Source organism: Bactrocera neohumeralis, chromosome 6, assembly GCF_024586455.1.
Source record: "Bactrocera neohumeralis isolate Rockhampton chromosome 6, APGP_CSIRO_Bneo_wtdbg2-racon-allhic-juicebox.fasta_v2, whole genome shotgun sequence".
Classification (NCBI taxonomy): Eukaryota; Metazoa; Arthropoda; class Insecta; order Diptera; family Tephritidae; genus Bactrocera; species Bactrocera neohumeralis.
In genome coordinates this window covers 33,756,549-33,780,096 of record NC_065923.1, presented here as the reverse complement: position 1 = coordinate 33,780,096, position 23,548 = coordinate 33,756,549, and the positions used below count along the sequence as shown (strand labels likewise).

Below are 23,548 nucleotides of genomic sequence, written 5' to 3'. Positions count from 1 at the left end.
GACCATAAATCTTCAGCAGAAACTTTCTTTCGAAAACTCGTAAGGCCGACTCATCAGATGTTGTCATCGTCCATGCCTGTGCACCATATAGCAAGGATGAAAAGTGACTTATAGAGTTTGGTTTTTGTTCGTCGAGAGAAGACTTTACATCTCTAATGCCTCCTCTGTCCGAAGTGGCAATGAGTGTTGTCAAAAGTTATCCTGCGTTGGATTTCAAGGGTGAAATAGTTGATGTTATTAATACCGTTTCCAAGATAGACGAAATTATCTACAACTTCGAAGTTATGACTGTCAGCAGTGAAGTGGGAGCCAAGTCGCGAATGCGACGACTGCTTGTTTTATGACAGGAGATATTTCGTCTTACCTTCGTTCATTATCAAATTCGTTTGCTTCGTTTTTTGAAAGTTACCCTTGATTTAATTCTACCCAAAACTCATAGTCATCAGACATAGCATTAGAATAAACGCAAAAAAGCATGTTTACAAACTCGTAAATATTAAAAATTACTACTACCATATAAAGCTAATTGAAATCCATATCCAGTCAACATAAAAAGCTTATTTCAGTGCATACACTAATGAGAGCAAACAGACATACACATACATATATGTAGCTACATACCATAGCACTACTGCACGCAATGCAAAACTTTTTCAATAACACTTTTCGAACTGCCAAACTGCAATTTTAGCGGGCTAATCTACGAAGAAACTTTCCATGCACAATATGCAGCAGAATGTGGCAAGCAACAAAACAAATGAGCGGTTCAACTTTGATGCAGTTCTAGCGCAGCAATAATGATATTTGTTTGTGGCAACACATAAGTACATGCAGACATATACATACGTATATGTATGTATGTGCTTGGTTATACATCTACAGCAAGGTTATTGAAGCTTCCCATAAAGAGAGTCATTATTAGATTAACGCACCAACTTTGACGATTATGGGGCAACAGTTAAATGAAACTCGGAAAAGCGCAGGTAGAGCGAAAGCCGCTGAAAGATTTATGAGCGCATGAAATTTAATGTTAATGAGACGAAATGAAATAAACAGAAGTGTATAAATGAGCGGTTTAAGATTTTAAGAGGCAGAAATAAGATCTGAGCTACAGTTACTTCGACTTTGTGGTGAGAAATGCAAATTAAAAGGAGAAAAAAGAAGAATGGCTATGCCAAGTGGTAATAATTTTTATTGAAAAACTTTTGGAATTTGAAAATAATAAACTAAAACGTCACTGAAAATTTGTGTAGGTCTCAATCAATGTATTTTTGGGTATGTATGTGCATACTCTTGGGAAAACTTTTCCACTTCATGTTTGTTTATAAAAAGTGTTACAACTAGCTTCATTTTCCAAAGCGAAATATTTTTCTTTCCTCCTCATTCATCTCAATGTTCTGCCTAAGGAGTAATTTTTTCGAGTTTTGAAACCGAAAAAAAGATTAAATCTTCAGAATATCGGGGCTAAGGCAGTATTATGTAGTCCAGTTCCATTAACTTGGCCGAGGCGAAGTAGCTTCATAATAGAGTAGATGCAAGGAGCCGAATACGGAGTATTGAATACTGTATCGATGAGTTCTATGACATATGATCGATGTAGATCACGCATTGTGAATCCCAGAAAATGATGGTTCTATTCATATCGCCTTCTTCAGAGCTGGTTCGTTGGGCGAAGTTCTTCATTTTGATTTATGTGTAAAACGACGTAAAAACTTACACTCTGTTTCCCATTCCAGGACAGAATGACTTATAATTGTCCAGAAATGGCTGCCACCCATGCGATCAGTAAGATGTGATCTTCTTTATTAGTGAAATCTTATTTATATTCTGAAGTCTTACTCGTCTCTTGTAGTCCACCAGTTTTTGAATCGATCTGAAATTTTGCACACATTTTTTTCTCCCAAAGAAGCTGCTCATTTGTTGGAACAGACCACTGTAACATCTAGCTGCCACATCTGCTGCTGAACAATCGAAACCAACTGTTTATATGGATAAATTTATCATATATGTATGTATCTTCTTTTGTTCAAGAAATTTGGTATGGATTATTGCCAAAGAAATTTTTCATATCGGAACACTAAAACTGGTTAATCTTTAAGACTGGGGCTTGGAGACAAAAAAATTCTTGAGAGACTGGTTTAGGCCCATCAGTCTCTCCTCCTTCTTACTAAAAATTTTTGAGAGACTGATGGAGTGGTACATGAGGAGGCGCATGCCGATGGACTATCTTTCAGGAGCGCAACATGTTTAGTGTAAAGGCAAGTCAGTGGGTACTACCCTGCATACTATCGTGTCATGGCATGAGGAAGCCATGAGGATTGAGGATATTCCTTCATATTGAGGGAGCTTTCAATATCGTCCTGCCCGAAGCAGTCGTTATTACTCTGAGCAACCTTCGGGTTGAATCAAATCTTAAATATCTCATTCTCAGTCTTCTGTGCGACAGAGGGATTGAAACGGAATGGGCAACTTGATTATCGTGGCCGCCAGGCGATTGCCTATGCAGACGATGTAACACTTATGGTTAAAAGAAAGTTCCTGAGTACCGTGTACGAGTTGAGGCAGGGGTATCTCAGTGTCGTAACAAAGTCTGCAGTCTTAAGTGGTCTCGCCATCAACCGAAGTAAAACCGAGATGGTTTTATCCCGAAAATGTGAGACATCCGTCTGCAACCGGCGGATACAATGAAATATCTAGGGCTCATGCTGGGTGGGAAGTTTTCATGGAAGCTGAATACCGAAGAGAGAGCAAACACTGCCTCGATTTCCTTGTACTACTGTAGAGAAGCCATTGACAAAAAGTGGGGTCTTTTCATACACAAATCCAGCTTCAGACTTCCTGACTATTGCAGTGTCTGCTATCATCAGATCTACTGCCCCGGAGTGCAGCCTCCTTGAGAGATAGCAGGGCGGCAATACTAGCCTTGAACTAATTAACAGTGCGTTCGAGGAGTGCCTAACTTCGCTATCAATAGACTAAAGCTTGGACAGCGCTGGGTCATCATCAGTACATGCGCTGTCGCAAAAGCCTTTTGGCACAAGATCGATCACAAGAGATCTAGTGATCTTTTTGGCCCTCAGTAAGGCTAACCTCCCCTAGTTGTGGGGAAGAAGTTGTATCGAAGAAGATGTGGTGGAAACAATTCAACACTTCCTTCTGGATTGCCCCACGTTTGGGAGGTCAAGACTTAGACCCATGGGGGAACATACCTTCAAACATTCCACCAAACTGGCGGGACTGGAAATTAAACGCCTGTGCAAATTTGTATTGTCTAATAAGCATTTTGCAAGTTTATAAGTTCGAGCACAAAAGTTCTTCCTTTCTATGACTTCACAATGGACTATATATAGCAGACTACTTGCGTTATTTGATAATCCATCTAACCTAACTAAGCCATATAGCTGCTATTCAAATTGAACCATCGGAATAAATAGTTGGTATGGAAATCTTTCTAGATCATTATACAAAACAGCGGTATAAACTCCGAAGAAATTGTTCAGTTCGGATTATTATAGCGCATAGCGGTCATACAAACCGACCGATTAATATCAAGTTAAGGGTTTTTCTATACCGTATTTATGTTATAAGAAAATCACCTGTGTAGCGTATGCTGACTTCAGGGTAGCCGAAGTTAACGCTTTTACCTTGTTCTTACACCCGTTCGCCAATGTTAGATAAATCACGGTTTCGTGTCGAACATGCTCTTAATAAATGTCAATTGATAAATACATTTAACGCCGCGTCAACAGAGGTATGAAACTGATTTTTCGAAATTAATATAATAGCTGCTTAACATCATGTTAAAGCAATTAAAAATGTTAATTATATTTTATAAATCAAATGAGCAACGAACCGCAGCCGCAACCGAAACGAAAACAAATGGAATGAAGCAATTGAAATTCTATTAAAAATATTTCAAATGAAAAACCAAAAAAGAAACACCGGACGCGGACGCTAGTGCACACATACATGCAAAACTGCTGGCTGCCTACACACAACAGCTTTGGCGGCACATCATTGGCCTTAACGGCAGCGTGTGTGCGCTGTGGCCAATAGTTTTACATATGGCTATAAATTTGTGGCGAGTTTCCAATGAAATAAATCCAACACACACGCACATATTTGCATATAAATAGTCGGATATATACATATGTGTGTGTGTGCAAGCATTTGTGACAAAAATGGACGCAACGCTGGCGCTGCGAGCGTGAGAGGCGTCAGCAGCCGTTTTGTTCGAACAAAGATGGCTAAAAATTCGAAATTTATGCAAAACGCTGGGCATGTCAACATTTTCATACGTTTTCAATACAAAACTGTGGCAAACACAAATTCGACTTTTTTCCGCAATAAATTTGTTTTATTTGGCGCTTTTCGGTATAATAAAGTAAAAATAATTAGCAGCGCGTCAACGACAATGCCACAAAGAGTGGCGAAACGAGTTTTTGTTGTTGCTGTTGTAGTTGTTGATATCAATGCCTGCTCGGCATTGGTGCGCCTCTGCAGCAATTTGTTGTATTATAAATTTTAATTTCTAATTTATTTCTGAAAAACATACATATTTATAAATATTTAGTTTATGTTGTTGCTTCTGTCAACAACAAAATGGTTTTCTTAATTTATTGTATTTTAATACAAATCGTTGTTTTTTCGAACGAAATTTGATTCAACATGCGTTTTTGTCATTTCGTAAAAACTGTGGGAAAATAATTTCGCAAACATTTAACGATTGCGTAATTATTTGTATTAGCGGCTGCTGCGGCGGCGAGCGCATTTTGTCCAGTTTTATACACACATAGACATTTATGAGCAACATTTTTGCTGGATAAACATGAATACTCGTGTATTCGTGCACTTGTCGTCTCAAACACACTTGCATGCCTTTACAGCCACACACACACACTTGGCTTTACAAACACACATACACGCACGCAGCGCGCTTTTAATGGCATATTAGCTATAAATGGCGTTAACGGCGTTGTCATTCGGTTTTTATGCGTCTCTGGTATGTGTTTTGTATTTGCTTGTATTTATTTGTTTGCTATCTCCATTACAAGTCACATCTCTATTACTCGTTTAAGCGCGCGACTTCTACATTTTACATCGTTGTAATTGATTAATTCGCCAACACCAAACGTACTTATTAAGCTAACAATCGATGTTTTAATACATTTGTTGCCATTTTCGTTATGAAATGTAATCACATGTGTACGTGTACATTTTTTCAATACTTTTATGTACATACCGCGTGGTACAATGTCAGTCTAGTATTGGCGAATTTGGCTTGTGAGAAAAATGTCAAGTTGGAAACGGTTCTAGAGGAATGTTGGCGATAAAGTGTTTTTGTACATTGCAACAATAAAGCTGATCAATAATTTTTTCTAAGTACATAGTTTAATATCATTATCTCAAAATACTCTTTGCAGGTAATCCTTATTTACATAAACCAATACCAAGTGCAGATCAGCAACTAAGTGAATTCTAGTTATGGAAAAGTTAAGCTAAAAATCTCAAAAGTTTAAAGAAATTCCTAATATATTTGGGATTTGTGTATGCTAGACTATATCATAAAATCCAAAGCAAATATTGAGAGACTGGATTTTAAAAAATTTCTTTTGCAGAAGTATATAAACATCCGAAGTGGCCTCATTTATGGCTTGTTAATATAATGGTTACTAGAAGAATTATGAGATAGACATTATTTTTCTTTTTTATTGGCGTAGACTCCGGTTACGTGGTTATAGCCGAGTTTGCAGCAGTGCGTCTGTCGTTCTTCCTTTTCGCTCTTTCGCGCCAATTGGAGATTCCAAGTGGTCCTTCTCCACATGGCCTTTCCAACTGAGGGGAGGTCTTCTCTTCGTGTGCTTCCCCCTTCAGGTACTGCGTCGAATACTTTCATAGCAGCATCGCATTGAAGCAGCTCTTAAGTGGATAGACTAGTTCAGAGTTCTAAAAAAGGTCTAACTTTGACAATTTATTTTGGGTGTAAGAAAATATTTTTTTAAATTTCTGGATTGTGAGTTCCAATAACGAGCAGCCATACAAACCTCAGTATTTTTCCAATAGATTCTGATTGGAGATGTCATGAAGCCAACAAATCCTTGAGATTTTCGTAAACACGCGATCGCAAAAGACTGCATTTTCCGTATTAATATTTTTGTTACTGTTTCAAGATGGTGTTAAGGATACGAGATTTAGTGCTGACTGAGTAATATGGACGGGTAGATTACCAGCTGATTTTTAACTGTTGGTTATTTGTGCGGTTGCCAATGTTTTCAGCAGAATATCCAGTGGTGGTAATTTTATTAGCAAAATTGCAGAAATTTGTTAACGCGATATCTCTTGGTCGTATACAGCAAATCGTACAGATTCGGTGTCATTTTTGCTAAAGCTGAATTTAGTTTTATTCACGTTAATGTTTCGGTCACCCTTGCTAGCACACTCGTCAAGCTTATTTAGATTTCTCTACAAGTGTGTTCTTGTGTTCTAGCAGGAGAGCAATATCTGCTGCGTAAGAGAGTTCTTCGAGATGTTTCATAAAGTTCTAAGGCACATCGTGTTTGTCTATTATCGCCTTGCTCAATACATCCTCCAAAATAATAAAAAAGACCTGCGGTGACATAAGACAGCTTAGTATTATGCCAGTTTTCGGATAAATTAAGTCTCATAGATGTTTGTTGTAAAAGACTTTGCAGTTAAGGTAGTAGTAAGTTTTTACTTCATTTGAAAGTACAATGTCTTAAGAATATACTGTGAAAAGAAGAAAGCTCGGGAGTTATAACGATTTCCTAGAGCGTCTGTCCTCTCTCTCGGAGTTGTTGAATTTTAAACGCGTTTTTTCAAAACATGGTTCCTAACTTTTTTCTACTGAACCGATTGCTTTCAAATTTTAACAGGCTGTTCTACACACTTATTGTTCTCGTCGGTACTAGCGAGAATTTTTTTCACCACTAACCTTTTTTTTTTACAACCCTTTTTTGCCAAAATAAAACGAATTTTTTTTTCAACGTCCGCCATTTTGTTATTTACTCTTGAAATTTGACATCAGTAGTTCCGACCAGAATGACATGTCTATAGATTAAGAATAATCAAGAATATTTGATTTCAGATAACATCAAGAGCCTCGCATTTTTTTGAGGTTTCGGGTGACAATAATAATAGTAATAAAGTATTAAATTTTTTTCAAATAAATTTGTTTTTGTATTTAGTAATATGTAAATAAAAACACTTTAAATATTCAAGATAATTCATTTTTATTTTCCAATAAAAAACCACCCGCCAAAGAAGTCATGAAAATAGGCATAAGTTACCAGACTACTACCTTAAATATAGTTAGTTTTGAAGGAAAGGAGCGCTCATAGTTTCTTGGTATACCTTTTGAATATAGTGTAGCGGAATCCTGCTATGAAAACGTTCTATACTATCAAAAATAGTGCTGAAGTTCACAAAACAGTTGTGGATATTCGTTTGCCACTCTTTTATTTGCTCCAGTATAATGCAGAGCAGTGGCGTAGCTATAACTTCGGGCGCCCGGGGCCAAGGATGTTTTGCCGCCCCCCTTCAGTTTCATTACGTGCTTCGAACAAAAGTGAATTTTTACAAAATATTCTTCGATATTAATAAAAATTTAGAACTGGAAGCCACGCAAACTCTGAAGTTCCAAAATTCTCACAATACGGTTTTTAGCTTTTATATACAGCCATATATCTTGTACACTTTTGCCAGAAATTTTTGCCCGAATTGGAGTTTTTTAATAACATTTTTGAAAATTTGGAGAAATAAAAATTTGTTCAAAAGCGTTAAATATCGCTTGTTCTATCAGAAAGTAAGCCAAAAAGATTACAAATCAAAGACTGAAGAGTATTCGAGTAAAAAAAATAATATTTTTCTTTGTTATTCGATTTACATTGTAGTACAACTCTTTATCTTTTATAATAAATTTTGTAAAAAAAATTGCTGAAGTTTTTTTCTGAATATTAAAAAACAGCGAAGATCGTTTTGCCGCCCCCAAGACGTTTCGCCCGGGGCGACGGCCCCCTTCAATCTTTGATCTCTTTGTGGGAAACCCTGCTTGTTGCTTCCTTAAAAACCTTCAAGATGGGCTTGTGTTCGGTTTTGAAGAAGTTTGGTGATAATTTGCACGAAGACTGGTCAGTCTTTCGCTTGTGTATTCTTCAGCTAGTTTTATTTTACGCTAAGAAACGCTTTTCAAGCAGAAACTTGTCTAGCTAATGATAGTTGGCCGCTCAGAAACAAACCTATTTTCCTCCATACACTTATGATCAAAGAAAATTCTTCGGTGTCTATTATTTTTTTTTTTTAATTTTATAATATAATCTACAATCATGCATGGTTTTTCCTAACTCCTACATATTTATTTGATCTATATTGAGTTGGCGACTGAAAGAATATCACAACTCATGTGTTGATTAGATTTGGTTCGCCTCATGTTCATAAATGAGTGAATATGATCACTATATAATTTGCACAAAAAATAAACTTATTTGATTTAATATTCGTTTGTTTATTTTTAAATTATGAACAAATCAAATCTGTACAGACTTTCTTGTTTGCTTAGGTATATTTATATATACATACATACTTACATACATACATTATACAAAACTCTCAAAAAGTTCAAAAATAGCTTTATATTTTTAAATTTGTAATAATTTATTTTCAGAGCAATCCATATGCACTGAAAGATTCAGCAACTGGCACAGAAATGACTGCTTGGACATCGGCTGGGCTGCAGCCAACCACCGGATATTACTCATACGACCCGATGTCCGCTTATGGGTGAGTACAGAAAAGCAAACAAAAGATTTTTTTTCATATAAGAGCAACTGATTGGGGTTTTAATGAGTGTTAGGATAAAAATATAAGAAATAATTGAAAATAAAATATTTTGAAAGTGTTTTTTAGTATATTTGCTTGAAAATAAAATATTTTCGAAATATTTTTTTAGTATTTTTAGTATTATTTTTTGCAAATTTGTTGACAATATACATATATTGAAAATTTGTAGTAAACAATAATTATTATTACAAATTAAAACCACTAAATCACAACCCTACAACTTCAATCATCCATCAGCGTATTATTTAATTCAAATTGTGTGGCAATAAAACTTTAAACTCATCACTTACCGCGTAACACGAATAAATCACCGGCAATCGCGCGCAATGAATGCGAAAATTATAATAAATTGAGCACAATTAACTGCAAATTACTAACAAAAATAAATGAATGGCAAAGTCTGACACTTTGACGGTCATTAGTGAGCGGCAGCAGCCAGCAGGCGCACACTCATTAAATACAAAACACAAAAAAAAAAAAAAATAATAAAACAATTGAAATGCGACAAAGTTTTGGAGCGGTGGCACACAAACAACTAACAAGCGGCCCTAACGGCCCATAATTAATTGCAAAAGATTTGCGTAGCACTTAAAATTGATTTGAATTTAATTGTTGAGTGCAGCGCGGCGGCGCAATTCAACATTGCTGGGTCACCGTAGATGGATGACATAAAAAGCGCACATTCACATATGCAAATATATACATTCATACAAATATACACATTTATACAAATTTACATATTTATACAAATATACAGATTTGTATTTGTATGGGGATACACGAGGAACTTTCAATTGTTTTGCTGTGTGCGGCGCAAAATTATTTATTTATGATTGCGGCGGAAATAATCGCATTTAATTGCATACAAAAGCCTGTGCGCTCCGGCAACAGCAACAACAACAACTAAATAAACATTTACATGTGTATAAACAAATAAACAAAATGCAGGCAAGTTGGCCAAGCCCAGTTGGCATGATGGGCGAGCGAAATGTGAATGTGATGGCGAAGTCTGCGCGCGGAGTGTGCGAGTGTGGAGCAAGCGAAGCGCTGCACTTTGGTTGCGTGTGTGTCAGAGGAAAAGGTTCCGATTCGCTGGGCTTGCGTGCAAAAGCGGAAATTCAACTGACATACATAACCATATCTATGAGTGTATGTGTGTACTTGTAGCTGTATGTATGTTGGTGCGTGCTTGTGCGCCATATTTTCCTCCATATTTTGTGACAAACCGCACTGCAATAAAATTACAACAATAGACCATTAAATCAGCAATTAAACGCTTTGAAAAAGTGCAGATAAAATATAGAGCTCTAATTTGCGACAGTGTTTCACATGGAATCAGAAAGTAAGACATTATTATTTTATTGAAATATTAGAAAGAAAGAACAAAAAGTGAAAGATGAAATAATATAAATTTTGCATTTTCACAATTCTTTTCTGCACATAACGGGTAATCCAAGTAGAGGTACTTTTTCCAAAAGCCTTTTGTTGACATTTTATCACCCGAGACGTAGCTGCCGTCGACATTAAGCATGAAATGTCAAAAAATGTTCTTCCGAATGATAATAAACATTCCCCATTATGTTTGAAGGTTCTGTGTTTTTTCTTTAAAAAAGTAGGAATCGTTGAAATGTATCACCCTTTTTATCGAATGTATACATATTTGAGAATATTCTCGAAAAATTCAAAGCATTTTTTACTGTACTTGTTACTGTAATCGGCTCCCAAAACTGAAAAGTGTTTTTCTCGTCACCGATCGACCTGAAATTTTCCTTTGGTCTTCTTAGATATATTTGTCAGATAAACATGGATTAAATAGAATACCGCTTCAAAAGAAAAAGTAAAATAAAAATTTTCCTGACTTCTTCAAGTGAATATAACTCTTTAAAAAAGTTAGAAGGCCGAAATAGCGAATTTTCTAGATTTTTTTCTGAGAAAACTATTAAATTTTTTGATCCAAAAGGTTGTACACATTTTTCGGTATCTCTTAACTGTATTTTAAGGTTTAGTATTAGTAAAAATATTTATTTCAAAGTAACTACAGTTGAACTCCGGGAGCTTTTTTCAAAAAAACGTTTTGCGGTGACCACTATATCTCTGAACTGGATCCTCTAAAATTAAAAGACCAAACAGATTTCGTTAAAACAATGTCAGATCTTGTAATTAATCGAAGGAATAAGCAAAATACAATTTTTTGCCCAAATGTCGGTTTCTCAAAAAAAAAAAAAAATCGATTTTTGAACAAAATTTCGGCATTAAATTATTTATTTAAAAAATTTTATCGGTGAGAAAGGATCTTCTTGTAATTAATTATAATATCTAAGAAGCTCGTGTTAAAATTTGAGACTAATCAATTTAACAGTTTTCGAGTAACGTTGTTAGAAAAATGCGTTTAAAGTTTGACCTTGTACTTCCAAGTGCTCTAAAACGCCTTTTCAAATTTGCATGTAACTTTGAAAATATTTACCGAAACGATATGAAATTTTTCTGTGCGCGTTCTGAAATACATGTACATTAAGAAAATAAAATAAGAAAAGTCGATTTTTAGAAGATTCTAACTGTATATAAACCCTTAGGAAATAAAATTTTACAGCATTTCGAAACGGTTACAAGGAAAATCTCTCAAAACAACAACAACAAACAGAATTGATTTTAATTTTCATTAGAGAAATTCTATTTGCATTGTAGCTTTGCTTCGTCACTCGCTTCAAAATTATACACAGGATTACTGTAAAGATCAATTATTGAACATCAGAGTGCCCAGTTTTCTTCTTCTATTTATTTTGTTGTTATTGTTATTCTACTTTGCTTTGCGTATTTCGGTTAGTTTCTTTAATTAACGAAATAATTGAAATTTCAAGCACTTGTGGAACAGGTCAGATCTCAGAGATAAACACTAAAAACTGTGCTTAGCTCAAACAAAGAGGGTAATAAACTCAGCCAGGTTTTTAGTAACGCTAAGTATTGATCATCTTTATTTTATATGAAGTAAGCTAATAAAGTTTTAACTTTACTTTAACTTTATTGAAGTATAAAATTTTTCAAAGTGTTATAGTCTTTGTACAAGTAGCCTTGGAATCAGAAAATGATACTTAAAACTTCTAACGGGCCTATTACGTATAAGCAGAGCATTCAGAATTTAAAAGCATGTAATTAAAAATTCTGAAAGTAATATATCACTTAAGAAATTTTATTTATAAACTCATATCTAAAGGTCGCGAAAGAAAAAGGGGAACACAAATTGCCAAAAACTGAATTCGCAATTATATTTTTCGATTCCTGAAAGTTATCACCTTATTGCGGGACTGATACATAATGAGCTTGAGATGCCGTCCCACAGTTCCCTTATAACGAGCTGCTGATGAGTGCTCTCAGAGAGCAGGAGTGCAAACTGAGTAGAAAATCGTGCGGCTGTCTGCTGTGAATGCAGCTTCTCGACGTCGAACCTTCCTTGTGTTTGTTGACGTGCGTTTTTTGCTGTAACAAGATAGTGGTTTGAGTCAAAGTAGAGACCTCGGAGCGTACGCACGTCTAAAACACTGGAGACATGTCTTTCGTCTATCACAACATGATCGATCTAGTTGGTGGTGTTTCAATGCGGAGATAGCCAGGTAGAAGTCGATCAACTTCAACCCATTTGGGGATGTTTCCGCGTGGAGGCTGAATTTACCGACTGTTGTGCCAAAGATACCGTCTTTGCCCACCCTGGCGTTAAAGTTGCCAAGCACAATGTTGATATCGTGGCCGGGGCAGCTCTCATTGGTGCGCTCCAAGCGCTCATAGAAGGCAGCTTTGGTTTGGTCTTTCTTCGCTTTGGTGCGGATTGTGGCTTGACGTTCATCCACCGAGGTGAATGACAGTACTCGGTGACGGAGTTTATCTCTTTATATGGCCACTGTGGTAAATGCCACAAGGACATACTCGCCCCAGTCCTTATCCCGTCCATCTCATTTCTTGGATGGGGGTGATGTCAGTCTTTACTCTAACGAGGACATCAACCAGTTGGGCAGCGGCACCTTCCCAATTGAGGGATCGCAGGCGTCGTCATCAAAAGAGGAGTCTCTCATCCGAAGCAGTTATCTTCTTCTCACTGGTAGTGCTTCTCGCTTTAGCTCGCCTTCAAACGGATGTTTTTTGGATGTTTGGTCTAAGACCGGATATCGTGAGCTGCTTGAGCCACTTGTAAAAGAATCGCTTCTGACCGCTCCCAAGTGAATGGCGCTCAGAGAACTTCCTTCACTTGCATGAACTTCTCTACATGACTCTATTCTCTAGGAATGAGGCGATCAATCGGCCGAATATCGTTTCAAAGATGAGCCGAAGTCGAATAAACTGCGTCGAAGCAGTTCAAAAATCAAGGGACTAGTTCGAGTATATACATTAGGGCAGACTAACCCAACTGGCTATATCAATTCAGCTCGTCCTACGAGTATTCTTTATATGGTCTCCGACATTTCCTTCTGGCTGCTACATTTAAGACTTTGGAATTTATTAATTTTCTTAGTATTTTCTGAAATATATTTATTTCTTACCAATAAAGATCATTCTAATCACACTCATTCAAAATAAAACACTGTACATTCACAAAGCGATAGCGAACACGCGACTTCGGCGATGTTTATTTTGGCCTGACGACCGCTATGACAGCTAAAACTCGTTGACAAAATGGCAAAAGTGGGTTGTAGCCAGGCAGGCACACAGGCAGCCATTATCAGCGGCGTGGCGAGCCAATGTGCACCGCTTTGCGGGTTTCGCGTGTGCAACTTTATTTGCGCAAAAATATTTTCGTATGCGTTGTAAATTATTGGGCGCAGATAATAATTGTTTGTAGTCGTCGAGAAAGCAAAGTGCATTAGCAATAAAAACAAACGCTAATAATTATTGCGCCTCCCAACCGGCTCCGACACCGACACCGGTACCGCTGCTCAGCGGAGGCAATTTCGTTGCAAGCGCAACATTTTTAAACGCGTCAAAAAAGCGCAAAATAATAGCTTCGATTGATAATTAGAGCGCATGCCTGGGCGCGTTGTGGCTGCGTGACGCGGTGGACACTTTTAGGTGGCGTGCGCGCGCTGAAGGCTGGCCAATTGGCTGCTTTAGCACGGCTTACCGCCTTGTAGTTGCTTTAATTGCAGCGCTTGTTGTCATTATTAGTTAGAGATGTTTTTCTGTTGTTGTTGTTGTTGCTGCTGATGTTGTTATCGTGGCTTTACTACATTTTTAACGGCACTTTTTTATGCGGTTGCGCTTTTGCGCTTTTTTGTGCGCACACAGTTCTTGTTTTCTGCACAATTATTGTTTTTGTTGGCGCTGTTGTGTGAACAAGAATTTGATTTGTTTACAAGATTACAAGTTTTGTTCGATATTTGTATTTTTACTGTTACCCGCTGGTGGCAACATAGTTGCAAGCTTTTCTATATACTTACATACATACATACATATATTTGTTGCTGTTGTTTTTAGACTCGTCTAGCGCGCTGATTTTCTATTTGCTATAATTAAAAGCCAAACAAATACAAGCCCAACAAACACAAAAACAAATCGTCGACAATATGCACATATGTATGTGTGTGTGTGGGAGCGCACGCATTCAACCTCACTCGGCCAATATAATGGAACCACACATTTTCGGCCAATTTTACACGCTTAAAGCGCATGTTTTGTGCGGCCATGGCGGTGAATGCAGAATTCATGTTTCAAAATTACCACACTTTGAGGTTCGTTCGTTATGTAAACGCTTGTGTTTAGCTGTGTGTGTTTGTCAGTTTGTCGTTTGTGGGCGGTGAATTCGTGGTAATGCGGACAAATGTTGGTAAAAGCCTAAGGCGTTGAGGCGCGTCAACGCTACATTTGTTTATCAATTTTGTGAATTAACTGTACTTTCGTTGTAGCATTGTCACAATTACGACACACAAGCATTTAGTTTTGTTCAAATTTAGACAAAACGTGGACGAAGTGTGTTATTTTGGCAAAGGCGTACATAATTGCACGAAAGGTATATTTTATATATTGGTTTGGGCAATATTATTGGAAGTATTTGACAAAAATTAACTTTAAGTTTACGCTGTTAGTGTTGATTAGATCCCAAGAGCCATGAATGAATTTTTTTTAAGCCAAACAACTTTTAGATGGTGCCTCAAAACATATAGGTAGGTAAATTTAACACCACAGGAGGAGTTTTTAGTAACAAAAATTATTTTTGAAATATAAAATAAACATATTTATTAAATTTCTATGCACGAAAGAAGCTAAAAAATTTAACTTGATTTTGACTCTGGTCAATTATAAAAATTTTCAAAGCCTTCTAGTCATCACAAAACTAGGCTTAATACTAACAATGGTCCTAAAACGTAGAATTCATAATTGCAACGAGTATATGCGGACTTAAAACTTATATTTATAATTAAATATAAAATTCCCTATACGTTATAAAGCTGAGTTAAAACATAGGAATCTTCATGCACATTTATTTCATAAGCTTATGTACCATTTAACCAATACTGAAACGAACTACGATTTCTGGTATTTTAATCTTCTTCTTTATTGGCGTAGATACCGCTTACGCGGTTATAGCCGAGTTTATAACAGCGCGCCAGTCAATCTTCCTTTTATATGTTTGGCGCCAATTAGAGATTTAAAGAGTAGCCAAATTCTTCTTACCTGATCCTTCCAACGGAGTAGAGGTCTTCCTCTTCCGCTTCCTCCGATGGGTACTGCGTCGAATACTTTCAGAGCTGGAGTATTTTCATCCGTTCGGACGACATGATCTAGCCAGCGTGGCCGCTGTCGCTTAATTCGCTATGTCAATGTCGTCGTATATCTCGTACATCTCATCTCTATTTAGTTCTGCAGCTCGAATTATTTTCTCCATGAGTAGATTGAAGAAGTCGGACGAAACGGAGTAACCTTGTCTAAAATCTCGTTTGGTATCGAACGGCTCGGAGAGGTCCTTCCCGATTCTGACGGAGCTTTTGGTATCGCGGCATAAAGGCAGCTCCTTTTCATGCTGTCAAAAACAGCTTTAAGATTTAAGGTCTTTTCCAAGATTTGGCGCATGAATTGGTGAATATATGGTCAGTTGCTGATTTTCCAGGCCTGAAACCACACTGATAAGGTTCAATCAGTTTGTTGACGGTGTGCTTTAATTTTTCACACAATATGCTCGATAGAACCTCATATGCCTTCGTCCGAGCATATTCTATAAAGAAGCTGATGATCTTTATCATTTCGTCGCCGCCGTGTTCGAATAGCTCGGTCAGCAATACATCGGCACCTGCCGCTTTGTTGTTCTTCAGACGGGTTATTGCTATTCGAACTTCTTTATGCTCGAGCAATAGAACATCCGCTCCATCCTCATTGATTTCACTGCCATTCAGCAGGTTGGATAAGTGTTCCCTCTATAATTTCAGTGTGCTCTGGGAATCAGTCTTTGGATCATCTCTGGGGGTTCCACAAGATTATGCTCCGGTCTTGAAAACTTCTGTTAGTCGCTGCATCTTTTCGTAGAATTTTCGAGCATTACCTCTGTTAGCCAGCTTATCAAGCTTTTCGTATTAACGCATTTCGGCCTCTATATTTTCTTGTCTGCAAATGCGTATTGCTTCCCTATTCAACTCTCGGTATGTATTCCATCCCGCACGTGTTGTGGTCGATCGATTTAGTAATGAGACAGTAAATTGAGCCATACTTGAGATATCGATTATAAGGTATTTAGTAGCTCACTCCTAAAGCTTTGGTATAAACTGAATATTAGGCATTCCGAGTTTAATGCTTGCCAAAAATTGAAATTTTTATAAAAAATGTTTTATAGAATTTGACTTATATGTATTCCAACATTAAACATAATCCATAGAAAAAAATGTTACTTTGTAGTTCCTTACAAGGATACATGGATGGATCCATTCTGCTTCATATACCTTTGGATGTAAATATTCGCTTATGAAATGGTTGAAGGGCTTGGATACAAAATTCCTTATGAATTTAATGAGTCTTGTGGAATTTTCTATGTAACCACATTATTTAATTTCAAAAATCTCTGAAGATCTTTTTGACATAACCTTAAAGCAAATAATTCGGAATAAAAAATTCATTTTAAAATTGCATTGTTCAACGGAAACGCACAAAGCTGATAAGCAGTAGTAGCTTTGGAGAAATTGTACTTCAACATTAAATAGCGTAAAATAATGAAGTAACGGTAAAAATAAAATGCTGTAAATGTAATAAAAGTACTAAACCAAACCAAAAGCAAAGCGAGTACATAAGTTCATGGTTAGTATGCAAGTAAAATCAGGAGCGGGAAATGTTGCTTTAACGAAATCAGCAAATAAACTAAACTAACTAAATGTAAAACTTTCACAGCTGTATGCATTTGACCAATATCCTGCCGTAAAAATATTCAACACTAGGAAAAAAATGTAAAAATGTGTAAACCATTATTGCAAAATAGTAAAAAGAAAATACCAAGCGAAAAAATGCATAGAGACCGAGGCTTCATAAGTCGAGTGCAACAACAACCACACTAGCTGTAGCTAAAAGTGGCATTGAGTAGTACTCACCGAACGAGCCCTCAACGGGATTTACCAAGAGGCAGACAGTGCAAGCAAACGCCAACAGCAAATATAAAAATCAAAGCTTTTTTTACAACAATAAAAGCAAAGAAAAAACAACACGCCGCCTCATAAAAAAGAAAGTATGCGAGCGGTGGCGAAAAAATGGTGCATCCGCCGACGTAAATACATGGCACATGGCTCGCAGCAGCCTTGGCTGCCGGCCAGTGGCTATGAAGCGGCTAACCGTTGGACGCAAAACAGTTGCACGAGCTGCGTCTGAAGTGGTACTTTCGAGTAGTTGGTTGTAAAATTCACCGCACAAGCTGTTGATTCTTGCGGCACCATAAAAATCCCACAAAAATAAAAACAAAAAAACACAACGAAGATATAAAAATATATGCTTGCTAAGGCAGTGAAAGCCGCGCACGCTGAAAGATAGAAAAAATCACGTTAACCAACGTGCTATTGTGGCATGGTGGCACGTTGCATGCCGCGCATGCCACAGCGCTGCACGTTACAAGGTGCCGCATGCATACGAAATATGCAACAATACGCGCTACCCTAGCAAAGTCTAGCTACACTTGGTACGCGCCGATAATCCATTGCGAAAAGCGGTGAATATGTGGCAGGCTGCAACAGTGCGGCGCTAAGTAAAGCACTGTGTGTAGTCTTGGTGTAGCTTCAACATGTTGAACTACACTCCACTTTCCTTGATTCTTTTTTAAGTTTTCTGTTGCTGTGGCGTTGCATGCTTGGCTTTGGTGCTGTCGTCGGTGTTGCCACCACTTGACGCAGCGTTTGGTGCGTGCGCAGCGTGCTAAAGGACGCCTGAACGCGGTTGTAAGTGTGTGTTTTCTTGTAACACCCTCTCTCCATTATTGCTGCGTTTACTGCGCGCGGATTAAAGGATATGTTGGCGCTTTACTTCGCTGTTGGAACATCTACTCGTTCTCTCGTTTTCCTTGGTTTAAATCGTTTTCCCTTTACGTCGATAGTTGAGTTTTTTCCTTTTTTGGCCGCAGGATATTTTTTCGCACTTTGCAGACATAAGTTCGTAATTTCGCTGTGTAAGCGAAAAGCTTTTTTTCGCTCGCGATTTTACTGCAGCGTGGGAAATTAATTAGCCAAGCGTTGGTGCGAGACTTTAATTAGACAATGTGAAGGAAGGAAAATGTTTATTACCAACATTAAATATTATATTTTTGTGGCAAATGTGAATATTATTAATAATAATAAATGTAGTGATAATAAAGGATTTTTAAAAATTTCCATAACTTTGTTTTGGCGGCTTGATATCGGCTGACAAAATTGCTTTCAAAAAATAGACTACACGATTTCATTCGCAGTTATTAACCACGAACAAAGTACTTTCCACTTGATGATTAGCCTCACTAATAAAACATAATTCTCAGTGACCTTTGTTCTTAATTTTTAAAAAAATATGTCCTCTTGATCAATTGATTAGCTGGTCTTTAGGCTATAAAGCTACTCAGTTATTGTTGTTGTAAATGATAGTTAATATCTATATTTGTTTTTAGAATAAGCAGGAGGAAGAGCTATATGCAGTTAAGTCAGCAGAGTTTCTAGAAAAAGCTTATATATACAGGTCTTTAAAAGTGAGAACCTAATCTGAATTCACAATGTAGTTGAGAAAGGTTTGACGGATCGCACATCTTCTCCATTTCTCTCAGGTATTCATGACTTTGTTCATGGAAAACCAAGAGGAGATGACGAGAACCAGACAACCATGTCGTCGTAAGATAGTTCATATTGTATTATCCCCAAATTCTTAAAGAGGCAAGCTACTCGAGGATTTAGTAACTATTTATCACTCTAGTGCAGGCAGCAAACCTCTGAAGAGTGTGGAGTGTGTGTAAAGTAATACCGAGATTTATCGGAAAAATATGGTTTCAATAATATGTATGCAAGTATATACTTGTATGAGTGTGACAAAAAAGTACCCGATAATGGCAAATAATTCACAAAATATTTAGTTATTCATCAATATTTGCTTATGCCAACGATTTTTCCAGTTCTCGAAACACTTTTTATAAGCACTTTTGGGATGACCTTCAGCTCCTTTAGCTAATTTTGTTTTATCTCTTCGATCGACTGAAAACGGGTTCCACGAAGCGGCAATTTCAGTTTGGGAACAAGAAAAAATCACACGGAGCCAAATCTGGTGAATACGGTGGTTGATCGATGTTATTCATTGCGTTTTTGCCTTTAAATTCGGTCACAGTTTTGTAAAATCCATGAAATTTTCAACAATTCCGACAATTTTCGACGAATATTCTCACGTAAAAGCCTCAATTCGGCCAAATAAAACTCCTTACTGACCGTCTGTCCCTTCGAAACAAATTCATGATGCACCAAACCACTAATATTGCTAAATACAATTAGCATCACCTTGAATTTTGAACGGCTTTGGCGTGCTTTTTTGGTTTCGGTTTTTACCTCCATTCCGATTGTTGACTTTTTTGCATGTCAAACTCATAAACCAATGCCTCATCGGCAGTTATAATGGTCTCCATGAATGTGGGATCAGAATTCGCACGATCAAGCATGTCCAAAGAGACCTATTTACGGTATTATTTTTGAAAAAAAAAAATCAGATTTAACGGAACGAGTCGAGCAAGAACGCGTTTCATACCAAAAATATCCACCAAAATCATTCAACGAACTCGCGAGAGATGTCGAGCTCTCTTGCTATGTCAATTTGTCGGTCTGTCACGATTTAGTCCCGCAATTTTCGAGATATCGCTCTGAAAATTTTTACAAGACCTCTTCTTTTCAAGAAACTGCTCATTTGTCGGAACCACCGATATCGGACCACTGTAGCTTATATCTACCATACGAACTGAGCAATTGGAATCAAGTGCTTGTATCGAATACTGATTCATTTTACACGATATCTCCAACAAATTTGGCTTGAGTTATTGTCTAAGGTAATGGTGCAATCTCAGAAGAAATTGTTCAGATCGGACCGCTATAGTATATACGTTAGGTTTGGTTAAAAGGTCGACCCAATAAGGATCTCACTTGGGTAGATCTACCGTTCCGTAGTGGTACTTAGAATCTCCAAAAAAACTGAATCATAAGACCCTTACAGATCAACCAAGTGCTTTGAGATTGCCACCAATTTGTTGAGACGGCTAACGATCCGAGTCAAGTACTTGTCAGCAATTTTATATAAAAGTATCTTGTTTTATTATTTTTTGTAAAATCATCATTTTTTATTTCAAATTTATTAAAGATCTATATGTGTATTTTTCGTATTTTAGTTATGGTCCTAGTTACGATCTGGCTGCACGTCGTAAAAATGCCACACGTGAGTCTACAGCCACACTCAAGGCTTGGCTCAATGAACACAAGAAGAATCCCTACCCAACCAAAGGGGAGAAGATTATGTTGGCCATCATTACAAAGATGACGCTGACACAGGTCTCCACATGGTTTGCGAACGCCCGACGACGTCTTAAGAAGGAAAATAAGATGACTTGGGAGCCAAAGAATCGCACAGACGACGATGATGAAGCGATGGTTTCTGATGAAGAGAAGGAGAAGGATGAATTGGAAAGTGAGAAGATATCACATGGCATGCATAGTGGCAGTATTGGCGGCGGACAGCGAAAAGGTAGGGAAAGATAAAGAATAATTAAGTAGACATTGTATTTATCATTAACACAGGTGCCTGCGAAGTTTCAGTAAACACTTTAAGTTGTTAGTTGATTGAACCATAAGCTTTCAGAAAGCTAATTTTTACTTTACCTTATTTCTAACTCCCCTAGAGCTTGAAAAAGACGACGATGAACTGCAGGATGATGAGTCCAAGTCCTTAGGTTCACACACGAATGAACTTCGTAATCAAGGCATCGGTTTTGCGGCTGCCAGCGTTGGTAGTGCTTCGAGCGGTGTCTACCATGGTTCCGATGGCACATCAAACCATCCACACAGCTACCATCCCTACCATCACCAACACCCCGCTTACTATCAGCATCAGCAAGCACTACTGGCAGCTAGCGGCTATCCGACCGGTGGCATGCCCAGCAGCAATAATAACAATAACATAAACAAACATGATGGTAGTGATCCAAAAAACCAGCTGAGCCGGGACTGTGGCGTGCCGATTCCAGCAAGCAAGCCCAAAATCTGGAGTTTGGCCGACACAGTCGCCTGCAAGACACCACCGCCAGCACAAGCGGCAGCATATATGGGCCAGAGCAGCAGCAGCAGCAGCATCAGCATCAGCAGCAACAACAGCTTCAACATCCAATGCAGCAGGCACACATGAACAGCAGCGGTATGGGCAACCATATGGGATTGTCACAGCAGCCGCAGCAGCAGCAGCTGCCGCCGCCGCCATCGCATCAACAACAGATGCAACAGCCATCAGCGCTGGGGGCACCACCACCGGCAACACATATGATGATGAGCAATTACGGCGCCGGCACAGCCTTCTCGCGGGCGCCGCCTACCACAGCTTACGGGGGTTTTCTAGGGGCTACAATGCAGCAGCTACATACTACGAACAGTACCCCATACAACAACAACAACAGCAGCAACAACAACAACTCCAATCTGCCACACAACAGCAGCAACATTATCAACGGCAGCAGCAGCAACAACAACAACGGTACCAATATCATCCCTATCAGCACGCGTATCACGGCAAATACTACGGCCCAGTCGGCGGCAGCATCGGCAGCGTCGCATCCAGCGCCAACACACATGCGCCCGAACCACAACAACACCAGCGCACCACACCATCCGTACGGAGCGGCTCAGCGGGGGATGGGGTTTCCCGAAGCCCAACCCGATACTCCACCCCAAACTCCGCCGAATATGAAGCTGCAGAGCGTGGCAGCGAACCTTTTGCTTACCGCTTCGCAAATCCCTACGATCGCTACTTGTCGCAGTAATGGCAATGCCGGTGGCAATGGTGTAGGCATGATCGCGGGTTCAGCGTACGGTTCAGCTAATGGCATGCATGGTTATGCCATGAACTATTCGACGCGTTTCGATGAGTACTCGCCACGCGATGACAGCTCGAGCGGTTCGAGCAGTTGCAGCTCAACAGATTCACCACGTTCGCAGCCGCACGATTCGCCATACAAGGCGGCATATAAAAGGTGGGTGTTGGGGTTCAAAGTGAGCCAGAATTTTTTGCCATCTTGACTAAAGCTGTAAATACATTTATTTGTTCTCTTTCGGCAGCCAACAACTCGCTGGCTTTGTATCGCCTGTTTAAGCGCCGTCAAATTCGGAAGACAAATCATAGCATGACTCTTGAGATTTGCTAACAGCAAGGTAAATGTTAACAGCTTATTATAAAAAGTTATAAAATATTCTAATAAAAAAAAAAAATCATTTTATAATTTTTGTTTTTCTTTTATGTTTCTCTCTTCTTGCAGACTTTTCCTCCTCTACTAACATCTGGGACATTGTGCAAATATAATTCAACTGAAAAGTATATAAAAAATTCAGTAAAAATTATTTAAATTTACTCAGATCTATTATTAAACTGTTATAATTTTGAGCATATGAAATTTATAAAAATAAATTACTAATCGAGTTACATTTAGTAAGTCATAAGTGTAAAGCTAGTTAAGCTCCTAAATCATGCAAACATTTAACAGCAAATTGAAAAGTGAAAAATATAAACATTATCCTTGCATTAATAAATTTCGAAATAAATAAATATGTAAGCGTTAAGTAAAATTTTCGACTGTGATAAACTACTGACAACTTGTTAGTTTACTTTTTGAGTGTAATCTGTATTGTACTAGTACATACACCCACACACATTGTGCAAATATACATTACAAATACATACATACACACGTAACAATATTTAATAACAATTTAACTTAATTTAATATTTAATACATTATAATAAAATCCATTGGAAATAAAACTATGAAAATATAAGAAATGTTTTCTTTCATTTAGAATGCTTAGTAATGAAGCGGTGAGTATTGAATTACAAACAATCAACAAGAATTCTGTCACTGCAAAGGATACAGCAGTTATCACTGTTATTTTCGTCTTTAAAATGAAGTGAAGGTTAATAATTACTTATTGGAGCGATAATAAAGCTGCTAGTCTGAGCTTTTTCGAAAATGGTTTCAGATACGAATGATATT

At 37.9% G+C, this 23,548-nt stretch overlaps 1 protein-coding gene across 1 annotated transcript in view; it reads left to right on the top strand.

The window, feature by feature from the left end:
- The window catches only part of LOC126762106 (homeobox protein araucan), a 49,741-nt gene extending 26,411 nt beyond the window's left edge, over positions 1-23,330 (top strand). Inside the window, 6 exon segments of the mRNA XM_050478622.1 lie at positions 8,681-8,796; positions 20,687-21,039; positions 21,194-21,496; positions 21,499-22,534; positions 22,620-22,712; positions 22,817-23,330. Of these exon segments, the coding sequence (XP_050334579.1) occupies positions 8,681-8,796; positions 20,687-21,039; positions 21,194-21,496; positions 21,499-22,534; positions 22,620-22,653 (1,842 nt within the window). The 3' untranslated portion in view covers positions 22,654-22,712; positions 22,817-23,330.
- The last annotated feature ends 218 nt before the right edge of the window (positions 23,331-23,548 follow it).